This window comes from Triticum aestivum, chromosome 2D (genome assembly GCF_018294505.1).
Source record: "Triticum aestivum cultivar Chinese Spring chromosome 2D, IWGSC CS RefSeq v2.1, whole genome shotgun sequence".
NCBI lineage: Eukaryota > Viridiplantae > Streptophyta > Magnoliopsida > Poales > Poaceae > Triticum > Triticum aestivum.
Genome location: NC_057799.1, coordinates 387636945 through 387661559, shown reverse-complemented (window position 1 = coordinate 387661559; position 24615 = coordinate 387636945). Strand labels below are relative to the sequence as shown.

The 24615-nt window shown below is 45.1% G+C and overlaps 2 protein-coding genes across 4 annotated transcripts; one reads left to right on the top strand and one right to left on the bottom strand.

Annotated features, from left to right (window-relative positions):
- The first annotated feature begins 690 nt into the window (after positions 1-690).
- On the top strand, positions 691-5707 carry LOC123053330 (uncharacterized). 2 transcript variants are annotated; one of them, XM_044476790.1, is made up of 4 exons: positions 691-1093; positions 1169-1223; positions 1969-5095; positions 5250-5707. In XM_044476790.1, exons 3-4 carry the CDS (start codon positions 1991-1993, stop codon positions 5403-5405), a joined length of 3261 nt encoding a protein of 1086 aa, XP_044332725.1. In that variant the 5' UTR covers positions 691-1093; positions 1169-1223; positions 1969-1990; the 3' UTR covers positions 5406-5707. The 2 variants fall into 2 exon arrangements, with proteins under 2 accessions (XP_044332725.1, XP_044332724.1); XM_044476789.1 differs by lacking the exon at positions 1169-1223.
- Positions 5708-6182: 475 nt separating this feature from the next.
- LOC123053331 (uncharacterized) lies at positions 6183-9053 on the bottom strand. 2 transcript variants are annotated; one of them, XM_044476793.1, is made up of 8 exons: positions 8752-9053; positions 8557-8646; positions 7705-7764; positions 7533-7572; positions 7350-7443; positions 6918-6977; positions 6756-6844; positions 6183-6609 (listed from the first exon to the last, which is right to left on the bottom strand). In XM_044476793.1, exons 1-8 carry the CDS (start codon positions 9024-9026, stop codon positions 6520-6522), a joined length of 798 nt encoding a protein of 265 aa, XP_044332728.1. In that variant the 5' UTR covers positions 9027-9053; the 3' UTR covers positions 6183-6519. The 2 variants fall into 2 exon arrangements, with proteins under 2 accessions (XP_044332728.1, XP_044332726.1); XM_044476791.1 differs by having other exon boundaries at positions 6188-6609; positions 7350-7446; positions 8752-9038.
- Positions 9054-24615: the final 15562 nt, after the last annotated feature.

Below are 24615 nucleotides of genomic sequence, written 5' to 3'. Positions count from 1 at the left end.
CTTATACATTACGTTACACAAACTGATTGGGCGAAACTAAGACAGAAGCGTGAGATTTTTTACCTTGGGAATTAATACCAAGACCGTCTCATTTATGCATTCCGCAGATTCAGTGCCTTCTACAATCCTCAAATCTGCCTTGGTGACGTCATCCCCGCATGTATCCCAATGGTGCTGAAAAAAGTGCGCCGGAAAACCATCCGGCCCGGGTGCTTTAGTTGGGTACATCTGAAATAAGGCTGTTTTAACTTCTTTCTGACTGTACGGAGCATTCAATGTATCATTCATTGCTGGTGTTACTTTGGTCGGGACTGTCTCAAGCACCTGCTCCATATCATGAACACCCTCAGATGTATACAGGTCCTGATAAAAGGTTGTGGTCAAAACCTCCATTTCTGACGTATCCTCAGTTAACTACCCGTCCGGTCTCTGGAGAGATTTTATTTGGTTCTTCCGCCTTCGGCGGCTTGTACGGAGATGAAAAAAATATGTGTTCTTGTCGCCATGCATCGACCATTTTAGATGGGCTCGCTGGCGCTCGTCAATTAGTTGCTCCCTGTGATGTTGCTCTCGTGGCACCTTGGGCCGCGGCCCGGGGCCTTGATATATTTTCTGGACCCTATGTTTACGGGCTTTAGAATCAGCCCGGGATCTGCCGAATATCACTGCGAAGGCAGACAGCACGGCCCGGGCGCACGCACGCACGCACGCACGCGTCGCCTCTCCTCTCCTTGTTCTGCATTCCTCTTCGCTTTGTTGCGAAGCAAACTGCTCGCTACCGTGCCGCCGCGCTGCGCGTCTGCGCCCAGGCCGGCCGCCGCCTGCGCTGCCTCGTCGTGCTGCGCGCGCCCCCACCCCTCCGGCCCTCGGCTATTGACTACTCGGCCTCCGGCGCTGATTCAGACGATCGCCGTCGGGCTCCTCCTCGGCTTCCCCCTTCGCGCTACCGGCTGTTACGCGTCGTTCCCCTCCCCACATCCGCGCCGGACCGCCGGCTCCTCTTCCCCCCTCCGTTGGTGCGCCGCCGAGCGAAGCTTCTGGTCGCCCCCTTGCAAGCGCAGGCGTGCGGCTGTCTGTACGCGTGTTGTATTAGGTATAATTTCTATCTTTTTTTCTTTTGTATATATGCGCTGAATTGAATCCTCAAACTGACGCATTTTATCACCAGTTTCATGTTTAGAACAGAAGATGAAGAAATGTTACCATGTTTTGATGTCTTGAAGGTGTTGGTTCAGTGATTAACTATCTCACTTGATGTTGTGGGACGAGCAGATGAACCAAACCATCTATTTTGTACTCTTTTATATCCCTGTATTAACTCTTGTAGTTTTCGTCTAACTTATTGGATCGTTAAACATTGAGTTTAACTTTTACATTTATTGTGCAACCGGGCCATATGTTTCTATGCTTTCACAAGAGATATTTTTTGGATAGTTATAACTTATAAGCACTTAGTTTCTGGCCCGGGGTTTGCCCACCATACCCTGTTCAGTTCATTCTCCTCTCCTTCTAGATTGTTTAAGGATCAATTTCTATGTTTCTGGCTTATAGTATCTTCGTTTAGCATAAACATATACTTGAAAATATATTATTTTATATGCATTATTTGTATTTATTGTGTATATATATAGCCGCAGCTCGTGTCACCATTTTCTGTGAAATGGTGAATCCGCATTTCTGTCTCTGCATAACATGTATCAGGTCACCAAATTGCTTTAGGGACACTGTTGGAAGCATCTCGGATTTGGTCTATGGCTAGCATCTAGCATGGACGTTTTAATGCAGTGCGTTTGCAAGCCAGGGCTACATCTATGTTACTATGTTAGGCCAGTTACATTGTAGCGTGAATTAAGTCAGCATGTGATATTTTTTCTCTCGAATGGATTTCTATTTTGAATGGTCAGCATATGATGTTATAAGCACTTTTCTTGTTCATTCTCATCACGCCATTTTATTCACAACCTGCAGGAGTTTCTTGTGTGTCAAGGGAATGTCTGCCTCAGAAAACCAGACTGCTGAAATCAGCAACGAAACTGATGACAGGAAGGGAGACCGTCCATGGAACATCATACGTATACGTTTACCACCGAGGAAGAAGTTGCCTGACGCCTCCCTCACCCTGAGCAAGAAAGTACCTAGGATTAACAAAACCGGAAGTAAGGAAGTACCTGAAATGAGTACTGACAGCCCAGGAAAGAATCTGATAATTGCTCCAGTACTGGGTGAGGCAAGCAGCCATTCCCCAAGAATGGGACTGTGTAATGAGGGCAGTAGCAACACCCTGAGCAAGACACTGTCTGCTAAACCTGAGAGTGATACCTCAGGCAACAAACAACCAGATGAGGCAACTTACAGCACCCTGAGCAAGAACCTAAAAGTCGATGATAAAGAGCAAGGAAGTGATGCAAACTGTTATGCGGCTAAACAGGGACCGTATGAGGCCAACAACAATATCTTAAGCACGATACTTCCTCTACCAGGCAAGAATCTGATAACTTCTCCAGTACAGGGTGAGGCAAGCAGCCACTCCCCAAGAATGGGACTGTGTAATGAGGGCAGTAGGAACACCCTGAGCAAGACACTGTCTGCTGAATCTGAGAGCGATACCTCAGGCCATAAACACCCGGATGAGGCAACTTACAGCACCCTGAGCAAGAACCTAAGAGTCGATGATGAAGAGCAAGCAAGCGATGCAAACTGTTATGCTGTTGAACAGGGACCATGTGAAGAGGCCAACAACAATATCTTGAGCATGATACTTCCTCTACCAGTTCAGGAATTACCTGAAAATCATATAGACAACAGCCCAAGCAAGAACGATATAACCCCCGGAATGCAGAATGATGAGGAACATAACAACTCCCCAAGAAGGAAACTGCACTATGATACTGACAACAAAGAAGATGAAGAGGGTAACAGCAGAAGCTGGAACCTCACAATCACCGCTGGGAAGTATGAGGATGTTGTTGAAGAAGCTCACCACCACATTCCCACCAAGAAGGTTGAAAACAATGCCCCAAGCAATTCACCAACTGATCCAGCCAAACAAATTTCCCCACACAAGAGGCTGCCTACCTCTTCGAGCCGGAACACCCCGGGAATGAAGCTTTCTGCTTCCGTTTGCCAGGCTGTGGAGCAAAATACCAATGCTGCGAACACGGAGGTCACAAAGGAGTTTCAAGAGTTTGAGGAGAAGTTCAAGCGAACTGTATTTCTTGTCAATCTTGACAACCTCTCTCACCAAGCTACAGAGGTTAAGAGCAACCCAAGCAGGATCCTGTCAACCACTGCTATGGAGTGTGAGATGTTTGAAAATGCTAACCACACCATTCCTAGCAAGAAGCTTTCTGATGTGGCAAGAAACAAGGCCCCAAGCAATAGATCAACTGATCCAGCTAAGAAAAGAACCCCACGCAAGAAGCCACGCACCTCTGCATTACAGACTACTGATACCAGCCAGAATGCTTTTGGAATGAAGCTTCCCATTTCTGATGGCCAGGCTGTTAATCAAAGTAAGAGTGCTGCAGATTTGGATTCCATAAAACAGTATCCTGAGGACAACAAATTGATTACTGACAACCAAGGCAAGAATCTGATGACCACTCCAGCACATGGTGAGGCAAGCAGCCACTCCCCAAGAGTGGGACACTGTAATGGGGCCAATAGCAACACCTTTAGCAAGACACGGTCCGCTGAGTCTGAGAGCGATACCTCAGGCAACAAACTACCGGATGAGGCAAATGACAACATCCTGAGCATGAACCTGAGAGTCACTGCTGAAGAGCAAGGAAGTGATCCAAGCAGTTACGCTGCTAAACATGGACTGTGTGAAGAGGTGAACAACATCTCGAGCATGATGCTTCGTCTTCAACTTCAGGAATTGCCTAAAGATCATATTGGCAACAGCCCAAGCAAGAGCCTTACAACAACTAGAAAGCAGGGTGAGGAGGAACATAGCAACTCCCCAAGAAAGAAACTGCTCTACAATACTGACAATAAAGTAGCAGATGAAGAGGGTAACAACCCAAGCTGGAATCAAACGATCACCGCTGTGAAGTCTAAGGAGGTGTTTGAAGAAGCTAATCATCCCATTCCCAGCAAGATGCTGTCTGGTGAGGCTAAAAACAATGGCCCAAGCAATAGACCAACTTATCGAGCTAACAAAAATGCCCCACACAAGAGTTTGTGTACCTCTTCAGTACAAGCTACTGGTACCAGCGGGAAGACCCCTGGAATGAAGCTTTCTGCTTATGTTGACCAGGCTGTGGAACAAAGTACCAGTGCTGCAAACATGGAGGTCATAAAGGAGCATCAAGAGTTGGAGGAGAAGATGAAGGAAACTGTATATCTTGACAACCTCTCTCACAAGGCTACAGAGCCTAAGAGCAACACAAGCAGGACCCTGTCAACCACTGCTATAAAATCTGATGTGTTTGAAAATGCTAACCACACCATTCCCACCAAGAAGCTGTCTGATGTGGCTAGAAACAAGGCCCCAAGCAAAAGATCAACTGATCCAGCTAAGAAAATCACCCCACGCAAGAAGCCGCGCACCTCTGCAGTGCTGGCTACCGGCACCAGCCAGAATACATCTGTAATGAAGCTTTCCACTTCTGATGGCCAGGCTGCTAATCAAAGTAAGAGTACTGCAGAGTTGGAAGCCATAAAGCAGTATCAGGAGTTCGAGGAGAAGGTCAAACGAACTGTATACCTTGACAACTTGTCTCACCAGGCTACAGAGGCAGTCATAAAAACAGCTTTGAGTCAATTTTGTAGTATCAGAAAGGTTAGTTTTGTTGTGAACTACACCATTCCCTACAATATTCCTCAATCTGCATTAGTAGAGATGGAAACTGAGAAGGATGCTGAAGTTGTGGTCAGTATGCTGCATGGCTTCCCTTTTATGATCTCTGGAATTCCAAGGCCTGTTAGGGCGAAGCATGCTACGGCTGAGATGTTCAATGATCGCCCCCGGAGACCTGGGAGTAAGTTAAAATTTCGCTGGGTGGGCCACAGAGATCCTGATTATGAGATTCTAAAAAAATCGAAGATACTCTCCAGGAGACATGAGGTGGAGAACTTTGCACTAATTGAGGTAAAATCCATTTTTAGACCCTCAGGTTCTGAAATTCAATGGCAATCATCTTTCACATGTGTGTTCCTGTTCTGTGCTTTATTCGCGGATTACTTAGTAATTAGTGGATTTATGCAAGCATTCTCTGATGCTTATTGTTTTTCGGACCTTGTAGCATGAACTAGATGAGGAGAAATCGCTAGCAGAGCAGCAGCAGGAGAATCTGAACTGCAACCGCAAGATGTTGGAGACCATGGACAGCGTCATTCTGTCTGGCATGACAAACTACATATCTAAAATTTATAGCGTCAATTGGAACGATGTGTTCTGAAAATGGCTGAATATTAACGGTGCTCTTTTTGCACAGCGTTGGTACTAATCTCGTAAGTGCCTGTACCATCTGGTTGAAGTGTGATCTAACCTCAGAATCTGAGAGTTGGATGGTTGAACTGTGACCGTTTTATTTTGTGAAACGGATGGCATCGATGTCGCATACTTGAACATGGAGGACCTAGGGTCTGGGGAACTTGACCTCAGGAAGTAGTCAATTTACTGACATTGTAAAGTTTATGTTCATGCTCAACGTCATTTGGAGTATTATAATCCTTATTATCTTTTTGGTTCTTTTGATCATGTTACAGCGACAAATCTCCATTTTAAGGGCTTCTTAGGAGATTTTCAAAGGTATTTTAGATAGGGGTGCAAGCCGCAGCCCACTTTCCAGTTTTTGAGTGTCGATGTCTAAGACATATGAGGAGTTTAGTGCTTCAAGTTCATTCCCACAAAAGGAAAAAGTTCATTTTGTATTAGCTCATCACGTTTTGCAATTTGCAGGCCTAGCAGGACCCCAACTTTTTATCACTAATTTTAGGCTAGTTCAATCCTTACAAATTTTTCAATAAGAGCCTTTTGTATTATAGGACCGTGGCTTGAATTTGTAACTTAAATATCCTGGAAAATTCTCCTGTCTTTCTATGGATGTGTCAGCATAGCAGGGATAGTCCGAACTTGCTAGTTCAACTGATTGCATACCAAGTGTTCCGTTGAAAACTCTGGTTAGCGTTTTGCGAGAAGTGAGGACGAAAACATAAGAATTGCTACATGTAAATGGCCTTCGCCGATCCAACACAAGGTTGGGTTGAAGCTAGTTTTAAATCTGGGGCTTTACACCAACCTCTCAAGCCAATCCAACATTGCAGACAAATTTATGATACACTTCCTTTTCACGAGTCCGAGGCATGTACCTATGTAAAAAAAATAGTCCGAGGCAATGTACCTAATACAAACTGTGAAGCCTTCTCACCTATAGGCTATACATGAGGTCCTTAAGATGCTCTAACATGTTGGTTAAAGGAGAAAACCTGAAAAATAAGAGAAAAATAACGAGATCCTTTTCTATGTGTCGCTTCAAACGATTAGTACGCTGGACAAGAAGAGAAGGAGCGTCACTCATCATCAAGGTCAAAATCGTCATCCGATGCGCACTCAAGATATGAACCAACCGACTTGCAGAAGATGATGAAAGACTTGTCATCCTGCGAAAAAAGAATGCAGTATTTTGCAGGAAGAGGTGTTTCAAGCCATGGAACAAAAAGAATTGGCTGGTCATTCAGCTTTAGGCGTGACGGGGTAGCTAAAAATGAAGTCTAAGAAATGCAAGCAGTTGTGAATTTTGCCACACCTGCTTCATCCTTTTCGGTGATGGTTTGGCATTTGTTATCTTCTCTGAGAAGGTGTCACCAAATTCAGACAATGTAGCCGTCTCCTCCCCTGTTTCAAGGATTTGAGTGTAAGAACAGCATATTTCCGTCCGAGGGAAATGATGGATCCTCTAGTCACTTACTCTGATATTGATACTGCTCAAGCAGTTTCTTTTTCTCAACTTCAACTTGTGAGAATAGGTCTGCGTAACAAGACATTTAACAAGTCAAATAAGAGCCAAATATTTTTGCAGAATCAGTAAGATCTGAACGTCTTGTATGGGAACATCATCCAAATAATGCCAGAGTCGCTGACAAGCAGCAGCCAAGAAATGCGTATTTAGAAACAACACATGAATACAAGTGTCATGTAGATTCTGTTTGCATCAAAACCAGGTATAATTCATTCCTCGATATATTTTTCCAAAGATAAGAATCACAGTTCATACGTACTCCGTACTGGCTGATTAGGCCAAATGACATCACATGGCATAATGCCCTAAAATCCTAGATAAATCTGGATAGAAGCACACGATATACTTGTGAAAATGACAACCAGCTCTTATTTGCCATACCTTTGAAGGTTTGTAAGTGTGCATCATTTTCTTCACAGAACATTTCATATGTTTCCTGAAGCTTGGTGTACTCTTCGTTCAATGAACTTTCACACTGCTAATAGTGCAAATCACATGCCATAATTCAATCTTAGGCAAATCAGTAAGTTAGTCGACAATCCGAAAGAATTCTAAACTGAATACCTCTTTCGAAGTGCCTGACAATACTTTCAGCAAGTTCTGCCTGCACATGCAAATATAACAGTTACACTGCGTTCTAAATAAAAACGAACAAGTTTTCTTTTCGGATAGAAATGGTTTCAGGCGTAATTGTACATGCAGGTATTGTTTCACAGTTCACAAGAAAGTGAGTTACCTTTCCTTCTCAAACTTGGACTTGGTATCTTCAAGCATAGTCTGAATATTGGCTGCGACACTGTCAGGTTGAGAAAAGTAAAGGAATAAACGGTGTAAGGAAAAGGTAAAAGAATAATGATCAGCAACATTATGCGCTTCAAACTTCACAGTACAGTCAATGGAGTCCCTTTAGTCCACATGTTACAATTTTTGACTGCTTTTTCTCCCCGATGCCTGTGTAAATAATTCTTTGTACAATTTTCCTAAAGCACATCTAGATGTGCCATAAGTATTGCACATCTAAGTCCCATGTCATTAATTTTACACGGAGATTCGTGTGGGTATTTTTTTCTTTTTCTTTTTTCTTTTTATGCTTGATTGAGTCATTTAGATGTGCAATAACTAGGGTCTTTGTAATAGTTCTGAAAAGTTTATAGAAATGTTCAGGCCAGCCGTAGTTTTGAAAATCAACTCACCCGAACAAAGCCACGCCATGACATACAAAACATGAATCCGGGAACCCATCAAATTAATATGCCCATTTTCCTCACACCACTCACAGTGCATATCGCTCCGCATAATATGCAAAAACTGACAGGTACCACCAAACGAACCTAGTTCCTGCATTAATCACATATAATCAGCCGACTGAACACATTGCAGGATTGCATACGTGCAACGTTTATTTGTTGCACATCCCTCCCAGTGACCATGAACTGTAAGTCTCTCCGAACAAATCGGCGAGCACGAAATGCATCAGAAGAAGCCGCTAGGGTAGCATATACGCATATCCCAATTTTTTTGCACGCTAGCACATACCGCGATAAGAGAAAATTCAGAGGTTCAACCGAAAGAATATTGTTCTCCGCACCTGGCGATGATCTGCTCGCACATCTTCTGGCGATCCTTGTTGGCCCCGCTCTTGATCAACCGCAGCAGGCACGCGATCTGCCTCAAGTCACTGCGCCCGCCACAAAAGGAGCCATCACGGAATTAAACCGAGAAGGAATTAGAAATGTGAACCACCGAATCGAAGAGGGAAAGCTCGAAATCAGATGCGCGGCACCTGACGAAATCGCCGTCGGATTCCGAGTCGGAGCTGGAGCCGGAGTCCGAGCCGGAGCCGGGATCAACGGGGTGGCGCGGCCTCTTCAACGACCGCAGAGCCTCTTCGCCCGGGGACATCCTCCTTCCGCCGCCGGGACTCGCCGCAGGCCGCATCGCCGGTCGACAAGCGTAGCGCAACGCAATTCGAATTTGGCAGGGGAGCGAGAGGGTAGTGATGTACTGCTGGCGAAATTTTGGTGGTCCACTACCACTATTGGCTTTTTGTAAGGGCATCTCGACAGCACGTTGTCACGAATCAGTATCACTAGTCACTTTTTTTGCCATGCAGTGCCAACTCTAAGCCTAAGTGTTGCAAAACGGTCTGACACGCGTATAAGCTCGTATTGACCACGTATCTGACCGACCGGCCCTACGTGTCAGCTGCCACGGTGGCCTACCCGCGCGCACCCGCTCGGTAACTCTCGCACCCGTCTCGGTCGCTCCATGTAGCCGGGTCCGGTCGAACCCAACCGGAGCCAGCCGCACTCTATCCCTCTCCTCGCTTCATCGCCCTCGTCTCTCCAGCCGCCACCGCTCGCCGCGCAGACCGCCGCGTCCGCCACCGCCGCCGCGCCATGGTCTTCGAGGATGAGAGCAGCGACGACTTGTCCGACCTGCAGATGTCCTCCTCCGACGACGGGATGCATTATCAGGTCAGTGGTGGAGCTAGGGTTAGGGTTAGGTGATTTGGGGATTTGGGGATTTGATTATCTGGTTTTCTGATTTGAGGATTTGCTCCCTGTAGATTCCTGCTAGCATTGAAGACCAAGACTACAATGGCTTGGAGAAGGCACCAGAGGGGCTCTGTGTGGAGCATCGGCTGCCAACTGAGCGCCGTGTAGCTTTTGAATCATTTGAGATGGGCAGGAGGTTTCTAGTTTGTGCTCAGCCTGTAAGATTGATGCTCGCTCTCTCTCTATGTTCACTGTAATATAGTTACTAGTACTGATGATGAAGCACATTGTTTACCACTCAGTTGTTTTGATGCTTCTAGTACTGATGCTCACTGCAATAGCTTAGTTGGCTATGTTCACTGTAATATATTTCTGGTTTACTTATTTATTAGTAGTTCTGATGATTATGGTTTTGATGCTTATGTTCATTGTAATATGTATATGGGCAGCAGCTTAGTTGGCTGTGTTCACTAGTACTGATGATGATGAGGCAGTGTAGTTGCTAATTTTTAATTGAGGCAGTATAGGTTGCAGTTGAAGTAGCATTGTTTAGTTGGCCACATGGATAGGTTGTAGTTCTGCAGTTGTTAGTTCATTTTTTTAAAGTGCCCTTTCATAATGGTAATTCTTCAGAGAGTAACAATATAAGTGTTTACTATATTGCAGGAAGCTGTAAATTGTGGTTTCCTTGCTTGGGTAGACCCAGAGTAGCCTCCCACAATGCAAAATGCATTGTTGAAGCTTTGGGAAATGTTTGAAGACAGCAGGACTGCTAGGAGGAAGGATAACCTGGAAAGTTCACTTACTATCCACCACCTTAAAGAAGAGAAAAGGAATCTGGATGCCAACTATGACAAACTAGTTGAAGATGTCCATCAACTTCTCAGTGCCCAGGAGGACAGGGTGTTGAATTTCAGCTCTCTGAAAGCTAAGGAGAAGAGAGATGAGAGAGCCAGTGCATCAGTTGTGGCTGCCATGAAGAATGAGATGGAGAAGAAAGAGGCAGAGAACTTCAAGATGAAAGAGAAGTAAAAAGTGCTGATGAACCTGGTAGAAGCTCAAGGCACTGTCATTAGGAACCTAAAGATGAATCATTTGAAAGAGAAGGAAAAGCTAGCTGAAGGCAACAATAATTTAAAGATTCAGGTTGATGAGCTCACCAAGTCTTTGGAAAAAATCACAGAAGAGAATGTGCAGCTGAACCTTCACATGTCTGGTCTCAAGAGGGGACATGAGAATCTAATAAAACGCAGGGATGAGGTAAAGCTCCAGCTTGCTGTTCAGTTGAAGTCACTGGAGAAGAGCAACGAGAAGTTGAAGTTGACCCATGACATCCTGAAGGAATGAGGTAGATGAAGATGATTTGGGTAGATGAAGCAGAGCATACCTATCATGATATAAGTTGCTTTGATAGAAGGCTTTGCTAATCTTTTGTGAAGGGTGGTTTAGTTAAGTGTAATGTATGGATGTAGTAGTTGTGAACAATGTTGAACTCCACTATGCTATGGTCTTTAGGTAATGTTGTAAGAATCTAGTAATTATGGCTGTAAGAATCTATGGTTATGTTGAACTCCAGTATGCTATGTTATTTAGCTAATGCTCAAGTTATATCTCCTCTTGAACCTCGGATGAAATATTTAGCTAATGCTCAAGTTAGATGGCTCAAGTTCTACCTATAAACTAACGAATCCATGGCCAAATCAAACACTAGAGCAAAAAAACGCTGACGTGGATTGCCCTGAGTGGTGGCCCTGGTTATTAAAGCAATGCGCGGGGGCGAACAGGAAACGATTTGTGCATCTGGGGGGGAAAACCTAGGGTTAGGCGACGGCGGAGGCGATCTCGCAGGCGGCGGCGGCGGCTGTGTCCAAGTCAATGTCAATGTCGTGGTCTTCGGGTCGTTCTCAGGCTCCCAGCTTCCGTCGAGCCTCTGGAAGGAGAGGGGACGAATCGAGGTCGCCGGTGCCCTACCGTGAGAGCCCGATGGCGTATGAGCCGGAGAAGCTCTGCTGGTGCAGGCCGCGTAGGAAGGTGCCGAGATAGATCTCATGGAGCCGTCAGAACCCAGGTAGGAGGTACTACGCCTGCGTGGATGCCATGGTAAGTTTCATTTTTGTTCTACTTTTCTGTTCATTAGATCTTCTCCCTTCTCAAACCCTGATTTCTGTTGCTACAGCATGGTGGTTGTGGCTTCCTTGAATGGCATGATGATCCTCTGCCGAAGTTTTTGAGTGATTTGATTGGAGATTTGCGAGATGAAGTGCGTAGGCTGAGAGGTGAAACAAGTGTTGGTGTGTTTGAAGATGACAGTGCAGTTGTGGCTCTGCCTGAAGCTCAAAGAGGAAGAGAGGTGGTGGCTTTGGAAGAACAGCTCAAGGAGAAAAATGCAGAGATAGATGCACTGAAGGACAAATATCACAATGTTGTCTTTCTTTTTCTTGTCTTTGTGGTAGGTTTAGTGACAGCCAAGATGCTGCTGCAGTAAGCCTGTTTAGTACTGAAGATGCAAGTTGTGCAGGTTGTGGTCAGGTTGATCCTTGCTAAGGAGAGATGCAAGTTAGTGTCAGTTGTGGTCAGGTTGATCCTACTGTGTTATTGATCCTACTGTTGTTAAGTTAGTGTCAGGTGTTGCAATTTAGTGTCTGGTTAGCTCCTACTGTGTTGTTGATCCTATTGTTGTTAAGTTAGTGTCAGGTGTTGCAAGTTAGTGCCACTACTGTTGTTGATCCTAGTAATGTGTCAGGTGTCTTTGTAAAAAAGATTTGGTGTAATCAAGTATGTGGCCATTGTGGCATTATCATCCAGTTTGTGCATGGTTTCTTGACACATGTGCATTGAGTTGTTTCATAAAAGCCAAATGAACAAATATCTTGACACAAGTGCCAAATGAGCATTGAGTTGTTTCACAAATGCCAAATGAACAACACAAAAAGCCTTGAGTTGTTCACAAGTGCCAAATGGCCAAATATTTCAGATATTGCAGGCCTGATATGTTCACAGGAGCATCATAGGTCCACAAATGGCCAGAAAATACATGGTTTGTAGCACAAATAACTTAGTTCACATCAGACTCAACTTAGTACTCCATTAGGACATACACCAGTTTTGTAGCACAACTAACTTAGTTCACATCTTCTCTCACTCAAGTAGCAACATTCTCTCACTCAAGTGTTACCATTGGCAGTAAAGAATGACATCAAGCGAGTATAATTCCCTGGGACACTTGAAGGAGCACCAGAAGTAGAAGGACCAGAAGATGAAGCTCCTGCAGCAAATCTTGGCGCAGTGAAAGGCCTTGCAAATCTTGCACTTGCACTAGTTGACACTCTAGCAGATCTTGAAGTAGATATTGCACTAGCAGATCTTGCACTAGCAGTTCTTGCAGAAGCAGTTCTTGCAGAAGCAGACCTTGCTGGTGGCTGTTGTGATCCTGATGGAGTATCTTCATTCCTTGATCTTGCAGGTGCCTTGCAAACATTTACAAGGAAACATGCTAGTTAGTCACAAAAACATAGAAGGAAAGAAGACCAATTAGCAAGTAAAATTCACAAGGGTTTACCACATGCTTGTTTTTCCTCAAAGCCAACTCTGGTCTCAACTGTTGCTTGCAGTTAGTGTACCTATGGCCTTGGAGCCCACAGTTGCTGCATGTTATAGTGGCCATTCTTGAACTGTCCTTTGGTTTTGGAACCTCAAATCTGCCCTTTATTCTCTTCTCTTTCCTTCTCCCCTTCTTCACATGAAATTTGGGTAGCTCTATGTCTGGTCCACTTGTCCTTGTCCAATCATGTTCGCCAGGAACTGGATATATCATTGGTTCATATGCAGCAAGGTAAAAAGGTTTTTTGAAGCAGACATAGTCCTCTGGAAATCTTTTTGCCTTGTTAATTGCTGATATTGCATGGTTGCATGGTATGCCACTCAGGTCCCACTTTCTGCAGCCACATGTATAAGCTTCCAAGTTTACAGCATGTGTTTGCTGCCCACTGGTCACTTGCCAAAGATTTACACCAGCTTGAATAGGTTTGCAAAATCTGGCCCTTTCCTTTTCCTCCTCAAGCTTCTCAGCATAATGTGGTGTGATCTCCCACAGAGATGCCTTTCCTCTCTCTCTCTCTCTCTGTTTCTATGCCACCTCACCATCTGCTTGTCCTTAATACCATCAATCATGGTCCTAATAGGTTTTTTCCTAAAATCTAGGATGTACTTGTTGAACACCTCAGACAGGTTGTTAACAACCAAGTCTGTCTTGCAGTTAGTGTCAAAAGCACGCCTAGCCCATGTGTGCTTAGGTATTCCACTTAGCCACTTCCAAGCTTCCTCACTCTCATTTTTCAAGTCATTCATGGCAATGTTAAACTTGTGCTGGTTATAAGCATAGCTGGCATTATCCATGCATTTCTTAAGATCTTCCCCCCTAAACCCAGCATTCTGGAAATTTGCATATAGGTGTCTAAGGCAAAATCTTTGATGACAGTTTGGAAAAACTTGGTTTATTGCATTTAGTAGCCCCTGTTCACAAGGCATGCTAGACTTAGCTGCTGTACTACTACATCTAGAATATAACATGCTAATGCAGAAGAACATAAAAGCAAGAACATAACAAAAAGATGCATGGATACCTTCTGTCTATCAGACATGATAGTATAAGGCCCAAATTTGCCAACTTCTCCTCCTAGGCATATCTTCAGTTGGTGTAGAAACCAACACCAGTTAGCTGTGTCCTCTTGTCCAGCAACAGCAAATGCAAGTGGGAAAATATTATTATTCCCATCTCTTCCAGTGGCAGCTAGGATTTGAGCACCAGTGGTGAGCTTAATAAAGCATCCATCAACACCTGTTGTTGCAACCAGAGAACAATTTAAACTTCTACAAAGCATTACTAAACTATATATTGAGAAAGAACCACTACATCAATTGAGAAAGAACTATAAAGCATTACTAACCAATGAATGGTCTGCATGCATTGAGAAATCCCTCCCTTGCTCCATTTATGCAGAAGAACATAGCATGAAACCTTGGTCCTGGATGTGGTATTTTTGTAGTTGGTCTTGGAGTAACTGTTGCAACTAAAACTCTACTACCAGGGTTTGTATCCATGATGGTCTGAGCATAATCCCTTAGCCTGGGATACTGCTTCTTGTGCTCTCCTAGCACAGCTTCCACAGCTAGGTTTTTGGCCCTATAGGCCATGTGCCTTGGCACATCAACACCATACTTCTCATTGCAGTTGTCAATCAGAGTGTGTATGCTGGTGGTTGGATCAGACCTGAACAATGACTCATAGGTCTTTGCAAGCCACTTGGCACTAATCCTAGATGTCTCAGTGCTGCTAGGGCAAGTGTGCTCCAGCCTTATTTTTTTAATAGCAAAAGTCTTCTCCCCTTTGATAACTGCAGCAACTATGCAAAACTGGCAGTGCTCTTGCTTACAACAGGCAATGATCCTTTGGTCTGAATTTCTGTGATACCTGAAGTCTCTGGCCTGTGTGATGTGCAAGCTCAACAAAGCATCTCTGAATTGCTGTTGATTCTTGAAGCACATGTACAGACATAACTGCTGATGTGGTTGCTCAAGTTTGTCATTGTACCAGATCCTTGGTTTCCTTTTCTTGGCCCTACTCTTCCTCCCTTTAGGTAGAACAAATGACAGTGGCTCATGCCCATCATCTTCATCCTCAAACAGCAACCCATCATCTTCTTCATCTGATGAAGGAATGAAATCAGGTTGCACCTCCTCCAACACACTAGAATGTGTCCTACTAGTAGGGCCTCTCCTAACTACCAGCTTCTTCCTCTTTTTTGCAGGTTTTTGCATTGGTGGCTCTTCTGTTGCAACAACATTGATCTCATCCTCCTTGTCCTGCTCCTCCTCCATCTCAAACAAGTCCTCAACCTCAGTGTCACCCTCATAATGTAATTGTTCCTCTTCTGAATCCTCATCTGAATCTTCATCTGAATCTCCATCTTCAACTTCTTGCTCTGGTAGTTTATTCCCCTCAATTATCTCTGTGTCTTCAATTATCCTGTACTTCTCCATGCAGAAAGGATTGTTATCACTGTCATATGCAGCAGCCTCAGAGTCATCACTGTTATTATGTCCCTCCTCTAGCACCGCCTCTTCCTCCATTACAGCTTTGAGCTTCTCCTTACTAAAATTTCTGCTCTCTTGTGTGCACTGACTATAAAAACAACACCTTGTTGATCAACAGTAAGAACTGCAGGCTCACTGAGATCATACACAACAGGTGGTCTATACAATATAGTTGCTAAATTTTCTTCTCTCCTCCGATAGACATTGCTGTAGTTTGGACTCACTAAATCTTCTTCTATCTGACATACAAAAGGTGTTGTTGCCCTCACTAGCAAATTCAGAACTAAACTATGCTCATATTCCTTCTTAAGTTGCTGCAGTTTGATGTTTGCAATTAACTCTAACCCTTGCTCTCTTTCCTCTCCTCTGCCTAAATTCTTCATGTGGTACAATTCATCAGAGAAGGAATAACCTTGTGTGTGCATAAGTGCATATAACTTAAGAAATGTCACATCTGAGCTGCATATCTTCCTATCCAGGTTGTGTTGTGCATCGAAATGAATCCGAACATCCCAAGCAGCATCATCCAAACTACAATTGACAACACAAATTTAGACTGTCATGAGCAACACTAACCCTAGCCCCCTGTTTTGCAATATACAGAAATAAGCAGAGAAGAGAATGACTTACAGCACGCCGCTAGCAACTCCACTGGTCCACTGATGGCTACTGCTAGGGTGGGCCACCCATATCTCTGCCAGCTTCAGCTTGTCCTCCATGGACAGTGCGGCCTCCTCCTCCCAATCCTCGTCTGCGCTGGAGTAGTATGAACTAGAGCCGTCGACGTCGTCCAGACCTAAGTGGTCATCAGGGCCGAGACCAGGAAGGTCTCCGTACCCGCCCGCGCCGTCGGCGCCGCCGAGAGTCGCCGCCGCCATCGCCATGGCCTGAGAGGGAGAGGGAGACGAGGGAGGGGGGAGAGGAAACTAGGGTTCGTCCAGTCCGATTCGACCCGACCCAGCTACTTGGTGCGACCGACCCGGGCTGGATCGAGTGATCGAGCGGGTGCGAGCGGGTGTGCGCGGGTAGGCCACCGTGGCAGCTGACACGTAGGGCCGGTCGGTCAGATACGTGGTCAATACGAGCTTATACGCCTGTCAGACCATTTTGCAACACTTAGGCTTAGAGTTGGCACTGCATGGCAAAAAAAATGACTAGTGGTACTGATTCGTCACAACGTGCCGAAGTGTGGTAGTGCCTTGCAATTAACTCGGGCATCTTCGAGGCTCACCCATAGACCAGCTATTCTTTCATGAGGAGAATATGTGTTATTATACTTTTTATCTGAAATATATTCTATCATGATATGGGTGGCGTTAATGGACTAACAGAGTGAGCTGTAAAGGTAGAAAAAAAATCCATCCGCGAGTGGTTCGGCTTTCTTTCAAGGACGAAGTCATCGAGTGAGGATTTGGTTGAGCGTCCTTTCGCTGCTCGTGGTGGAGTACTCATTATTCACTCTATTATTGCCTCAGGATGTGAGCGGGATTAAGCCGTCTGTCGATACATCCGTCCACGGGATCAGTCTACGGATATGGATGCGGGTGGCGGTCATCTAAAGCTATCCCATACATTTCAAGGCGGGTTTGAATAAACCGGACGAATGACATGCAAAACGGATGATTTTCATAAAAATGGGAGCACATTCATTACATTTCGACCAGTTTTTATTAAAAAAAGGACCGGACCTAAACCTAGCCTAAGGCGGCACCCGTCATCCAAGTCTTTGTTGTTCCCTTCCGCGACCGCCTCCTCCATCTGTCGTATCCATGAGCGGCAGGGATAAGACCCATAAAGTGAATGTGTGGTCGCCGACGAGGAAGAGTAGAACATGGGATATAGACCGACCCATTTGGGACTCGAGCCCCATTGCCTTCCATGCCCTACTCATCCTCGTCGGAGTCCGCGACCTGTTTTTCACTGGCAGGCGTGAGGTCCATGATGGAAGTGGAGGAGCCGACAGCTCGTCGCCCCACCATCGCGGCCAAACAACATTCGTCGGCACGTAGGACACATAGCTGGTGGCGTTCTCGTTCGCGATCGCCTGCGCAGCCAGCGTCGCCTCCGCATTTGGCTGCACCGCCTGTATGTTGCAAGCGGCGGCTTGAGCGCAGGCGGCCTTGTAGAGCGTCTTCTGCTCGGCGACGAAGTTGAGGTTTGCCGCGAGGGCTTGATCCCTAGTATCCACTATGTTCTGAGATTGATGTTGCTATGACTTTGCTATGCTTAATGCTCGTCACTAGGGCCCGAGTGCCATGATTTCAGATCTGAACAATTTATGTTTTCACCATCATATCTATGTTCTTGATCCAATCTTGCAAGTTATATGCACATGTTACGTGTTATGATCCATAAACCCCAAGGTGACAATAATTGGGATATTTTCCGGTGACGACCGTAGTTTAAGGAGTTCATGTATTCATTATGTGTTAATGCTTTGTTCTGGTTCTCTATTAAAAGGAGGCCTTAATATCCGTTAGTTTTCTTATGGACCCCGCTACCATGGGAGGGTAGGACAAAAGATGTCATACAAGTTCTTTTCCATAAGCACGTATGACTATTTACGGAATACACACCTACATTATATTGATGAACTGGAGCTAGTTCTATATCGTCCTAGGTTATGACTGTTACATGATGAATATCATCCAACGAATCACCAATCCAATGCCTACAAGCTTTCCACATATTGTTCTTGTTGTGTTATTATTACTATTGCTACTATTACAACTGCTACAAAATTATTACTGCTGCTGTTACCGTTACTATTACTGATACTATCATTGCTACTGCTATCAAATTATCATACTACTGTGCTACTGATCACTTTGCTGCAGATATTTAATCTCCAGGTGTGGTTGAATTGACAACTCAACTGCTAATACTTACAACTATTCTTTGGCTCCCCTTGTGTCGAATCAATAAATTTGGGTTGAATACTCTACCCTCGAAAACTGTTGCGATCCCCTATACTTGTGGGTTATCAAGACCTTTTTTGGCGTCGTTGCCGGGGAACATAGCTATATGTGTTGAGTCACTTGGGATTTATATCTGTTGAACACTATGAATAATCTTAAGGATGATAGAACCAAGATCGTTCCCTCTAAGATGAGGGGAGGTAAGGAACTATTATCTAGCTCTACACTTGATTCACCTTCTGTTCTAAGTAACCTTGCAACACCACCACCTACTATAAATTATGATATGTCACAAGTAATTGATGATGCCACTTCTGCTAGAAATGATGCTATTGATGATGCTAGTACTTTGCTTGATAATACTCTGCCACTAGGTGAATTTTTTGATGAACAAATTGCTAGAGTAATACAACATGATGTTGTTGAATTTGATGATGAGCTTGAAACTGAAACTCCTGAAACAACTGATAGAACTAGCCCTCCTAGATATGAATTACCTAAGGTACCGGAAGGTTATGTTATGAATGAGGAGACAACTAGAGATATTCTTGCTTGTAAGGATAGATATGCTCTAGAGAAATTATTATGCAAGTATAAATAAAAATCTCTGAATGCTAGAATGAAATGTGATCCTATGTTTGCTACTCTAAATTCACCTATCTTTATTTATGATAAGGATTATGAATTCTCTGTCGACCCAGAGTTAATTACATCGGTTGAATCCGATCATTTCCATGGTTATGAAACTGAAACTGTTGTGGCACATCTTACTAAGTTCAATGACATAGCCACCCTTTTTACCCATGATGAGAAAACTCGCTATTACTTTATTCTCAAATTATTTCCTTTCTCATTAAAGGGTGATGCTAAATATTGGTACAATACTCTTGCTCCTAGTTGTGTGCGTAGTCCCCAGGATATGATTTATTACTTCTCTGAAAAATATTTTTCTGCTCACAAGAAACAAGCTGCCTTATAGGAAATATTTAACTTTGTGCAAATTGAAGAAGAGAGTCTCCCACAAGCTTGGGGGAGGCTTCTCCAATTACTTAATGACTTGCCTGATCATCCTCTCAAGAAAAATGAAATACTTGATATCTTTTATAATGGGCTAATCGATGCTTCTAGGGACCACCTAGATAGTTGTGCTGGTTGTGTTTTGATGGAACAAACTGTTGAACAAGCTGAGGAACTATTGAATTATTGAAGAATTATGATGATTGGACACTTCCCGAACCACCGCCGAAACCCACTCCGAAGAAGAGGGGTATTTATTTCTCAGTCCTGAAGATATGCAAGAGGCAAAGAAATGTATGAAGGAAAAGAGTATTAAAGCTGAAGATGTTAAGAATCTACCACCTATTGAAGAAATACATGGTCTCGACACACCACCACAGGTGGTGGAGGTATATTCTCTTTTGAAATTTGATGAAGGTGACATCCCGCATAATAAACCTCCTAGTCAATGCTTATATGAATTTGACAACTACATTAGAAAACAAGACCACTTCAATGCAAATGTTATGAAATAATTGAAATGGAATTCTGATATGATAGCTCGCTTGAGTAACTTGTTATTTAGAATCACTAATGATGTTAGAGGGGTAGGAAAACATGCTTCTATGGTTCAAACTCAGTTAGAACAAGTTGCCAAATCTCAAAGTGAGTTTCTTAATGAAATGAATAATAATATGAATGATCATGCTGTTAGAGTAATGACCAGAGGAGGTAAAATGACTCAGGAACCACTTTATCCTGAGGGACACCCTAAAAGAATTGAACAAGACTCTCAAAGAACCAATGTTGATGCACCTAGTCCTTCTAAAAAGAAAAATGATACAATTTTGCATACTCCTAGTGAACCTGAGGTAGAAAACCCTTCTGAAGATAATAATGGTGTCTCTATTTCTGATGCTGAAACTCAACCTGGTAATGAACATTCACCTAATGATAATGAAAATGATAATGATGATGTCATGTAGATACTCAGTCAGATAATGATAAAGAACCAGATAATGATGTTGAAATAGAACCAACTGTTGATCTTGATAACCCACAACCTAAAAATAAACGTTATGATAAAAGAGACTTTGTTGCTAGAAAACATGGCAAAGAAAAAGAACCATGGGGTTCAGAAACCCATGCCCTTTCCACCTAAACCCTCTAAGAAAAAGGATGAGGAAGAATTTGAACACTCTGCTGAAATGATTAGGCCAGCCTTTTTCCGTACTCGTTTGACTCATATTGGCCCCTTATGCTAAATACATGAAAGATATGTCACTAATAAAAGGAAAATATATGAAGCTGAAATCTCCAATATGCTTGCTAATTATTCTTCTAAGGACGGAGTACCTAAGAAACTAGGGGATCCATGAATACCAACTATACCATGCTCCACTAAAAGAAATTGTGTCAAAACTGCTTTATGTGATTTGGGAGCCGGTGTTAGTGTTATGCCTTTCTCTTTATACAAAATACTTGATTTTAGTAAAGTCACACCTACTGAAATATCACTGTAAATGGCTGATAAATCAACTTCCATACCTATAGGTATTTGTGAGGATGTGCTCGTTGTGGTTGCAAATGTTACTATCTTAACAGACTTTGTTATACCTGAGATGCCCGAGGATGACAACATGTCGATTATCCTTGGTAGACCCTTTTTGAATACCGCAAGGGCTGTTATTGATTGCAATAAAAGCAAAGTCACTTTCCATATCAATGGTAATGAGCATACGGTGCACTTTCTGAAGAAACAATTTCAAGTGAATCGTATTAATGTTATTGAAAAGTCTCCCTCTACCTATTGCCAAAAAGAAATATGAAATACTTATTATTAGGGATATGCATATTCCCGCTGAGGTAACTTGGTGTTTTACGAAGATTCTTTGGGTTCATGCTAATCGAAAGTGGTTGTTAATAAGACTTGATCAACCTTATTAATGGATTATTTTCGGGAAGCATGTGGTCGATAAATTTAGTACACTACTGCAGGATGGTCCAAACGCGACACTACGATCAGAGACCCTTCGACGAAACTGTGTGCGATGCCATAATCGCAAACAGTGGTGTAAAAAACCGTCAAAAAAGGTGCAAAACATTTGCGACGACGAATGCATCAAACACGGTTCAAATTTTAGTTGCGTGTGCGATGCAGGGCATACGATTCAGCTCAATTAACTGTTTGGGATGAGGAGGAACAAAAGAAACGGGCAGCCAGATGAAGGCATGTGCGATATACAACATACGGTTCACTAGGATGAATTGTGTGTGATTAGGCAACACAATGGAAACGGTTCAACTGAACAAGATGTGTGTGATACGTGGCAAACAGGTCCGTAATCAGAAATGTGTGCGAAGACCAATAATAACACAGACGATTGCTGCTAATAAGTCATGTGATTTGCTCTGTCTACAGTAGAATAACATGTATATATATAACTAAAATAAACATCCAATTACATAAGTGACTATACAGATCATTCGCACACACCTCAATAAACAATTGCATGCATTCTAAAGTAGGAGAAACGATCGTCTAGTCATCTACTTCTTGTGACGCTCCCACCACTGCTATGTGGCTCGAACCCTTGTTTGGGTCAGGAAGAAGACAATTCCTCATGTCAACGATCCGCTTGTACATCTCGTAGCTTGTGTACGCGTCCATGGCCGCGTACTTGACATGTTGTTCATCCAGTCTCTCATGCCACACACTGTGCCAGGCGTTCTTGTCCTTATTGCTCTCATTCTTCATCTTCATGTAGTAGGGGTCGATGATGGCCGAGGCGAGGTCAACCAGGGAGTTCAGTTTGTTTTTGTCGCTGCCCCAGACCTTGTAGTGGCGCTGGATGTTGACAAGATTCGGGCATTTCAAGCCCGAAACCTTGAGCGCTTTTAGATCGTTGGTGGTGTCCACCGCAGCGAAACTGTAGTCGGAGCTGTTGATAAACCTGGAGAAACGCTCGCAAGGCGTTGTGGCCAGGTGGTAGTGGTAGACGAGGACGTCATGTCGCACGCACAACTGGGTGACGACAACCTTCTGATCGTGCCCGGCACGACCCATGGTGTACTCGAGGTCGAAGCCGACCACTTGGTACTTGTCCTCGGTAAGGAACCGCTTCATAGTTTGGATGGAGCTCTCCACCGAGACCGGATCATTCGTGTACACCACCGAGAGAGCCTTCCCCCTCACGTGGGTGTCCACGACGTGTTGCGTGGTGAACTGCCCGCCGTTGTCGTCGTCGGCCGCTGGGAGCGCCATTGGAGCCACGGGGAGCGCCATTGGAACCGCTGGATGTCCTCTCTGTATGTGTCCTCGTGGGTGTGCTTATTGTGTCATGTGAGACGAGAGATGAAGGTAAATGGCCGCAGGAATAAAAGGGGGGCGGGCGACGTGGATTCTCGGCGCGTCCGCATGGCAGTTTTTGCAGCGGGTAACTGCATCGTTGCGCTGCCCCCGGCGCAACCGCATGCACACGAACGTGCGTGATCGTGCGCCGGCCCCAAACACTGGCAGCGCGCGTGGAGGGACGAGGGCAGAGCACCCGGAGGAGGAGAGCGGCGGCGGGACGCGGCAGAGCGTGCCGCGGCCGCCTGAACAACAAGCAACCACACACATAGAGCAGTTGAACACGCAGGAAATGGTCACCTACAAGCCGGCTGATAGTTGCGTCGCTGCGTAGAGAGTGGCCGTGTGCTACCACCTCCGTCTAGTCTATAGTCCCCTTTATATTATGTGCCATACTTTTCCCTCAAATTTAACCAACAAAATGTTAATGCATGTTATAAAACTTATATAACTGGAAACTATGTTCAAATACGAGTCCAACTATATAATCTTTGGTGACATGCATTCGTATTTTATTAGTTAAATCATACTTATAAACCAGGGCGGGGGTATAGTAGGTAATTAAATCGCAAAAGTTTTTTTATTAATCGTATGTGTACGTGGCCTTTCGTCCTCCTCTCGCACGTCTTGTCACCCCGCTGCCGCAGACGGCTTATAGCGCAAGCTTGCGCAGCGCGCGGGGGCGTTCTTTTGGCCAAACAGTGGCGCCAATGAATCGCCGGTGAGCCCGTTCCCGCGCAACCTCGCAGGTTACCGCGCAAGCTTCCCGTCCGACTCGATGAAATCCCCAAAAGTCCCAATACTTACCGGCCTGCTATAAAAACCCTCACGGCCGGCGAGTCCCGCGTCGCATTTTCCCCTCCCTCCCTATAGCTTATCTCGCCTGCTTCTCCCACAATCGCCAATGACACCGGTCCGTCGTTGTCGCTCAGCCACTCCGTCGTCATCAGAGGTTAGCTCCAGCTGGGAGGCTACACCGCGGCGGAGGCGCAGTCCCCGGCGTAGTGTTGTGCGTGTGGCGTCCCTGTTGGGTGTGCGCGGAACACCCACCACACGCTACGCCGCCAGTGCCCGTCGGCAGCTGTTGCCGGCCGCCGTTGCCGCCACACCACCGTCGGAAGCCAGGGTCATCGCCCACTCCGCCGCCGCGGCCCGAAGGCGGGAGGTGGCCGTCGTGTCCGCCACCCCACGGCCGGCCACTGTGGCCATCACCCGCTCCACCACCGCGGCCCGAAGGAGGGAGGTGATGGTCTTGGCCGCCACCCCGTCGTCGGCCGCCGTGGTGCCAGCCCACCGTTGACCGCCGGGGTCATCACCCGCTCCGCCACCGCCGCTCGAAGGCGGGAGGCAGAGGTGGATGCCCCCACGTGCATCAGCGACCTTGCGCGCTACACCGAGTTCCTGCGGGAGGAGGAGGAGCGCCTCGTCGAGCACGCAAAGAGCCTTACCGCCGCCGTGGCCGCGGCAAACACCGACTCAGAGGCGAGGAATCAGGAGATCTACGAGGAGAACCACCGCTTCGAGAGGGATCGTCTGGAGCGGCAGAGGGCATTCGAGGTGAGCGTTGCTGAAGCTACAACAACGGTAGGCACCGTATTGCGGTTGCCCAGCTCGTCGGTAGGCTCCTCCTCCTCCGCCTCTTACTGAGCGCGCTCGGCAGAGGAGAGGCAGCCGGAAGTAGTACAAAGCCCCTCCGCAGTAGTAGTAGTATTTAGGGGCTATTTTGTTCAGTTCATCTGACTATAGATGTGGTGGAACTGTACAACGTACTTAAAATTAGCTAGTATATA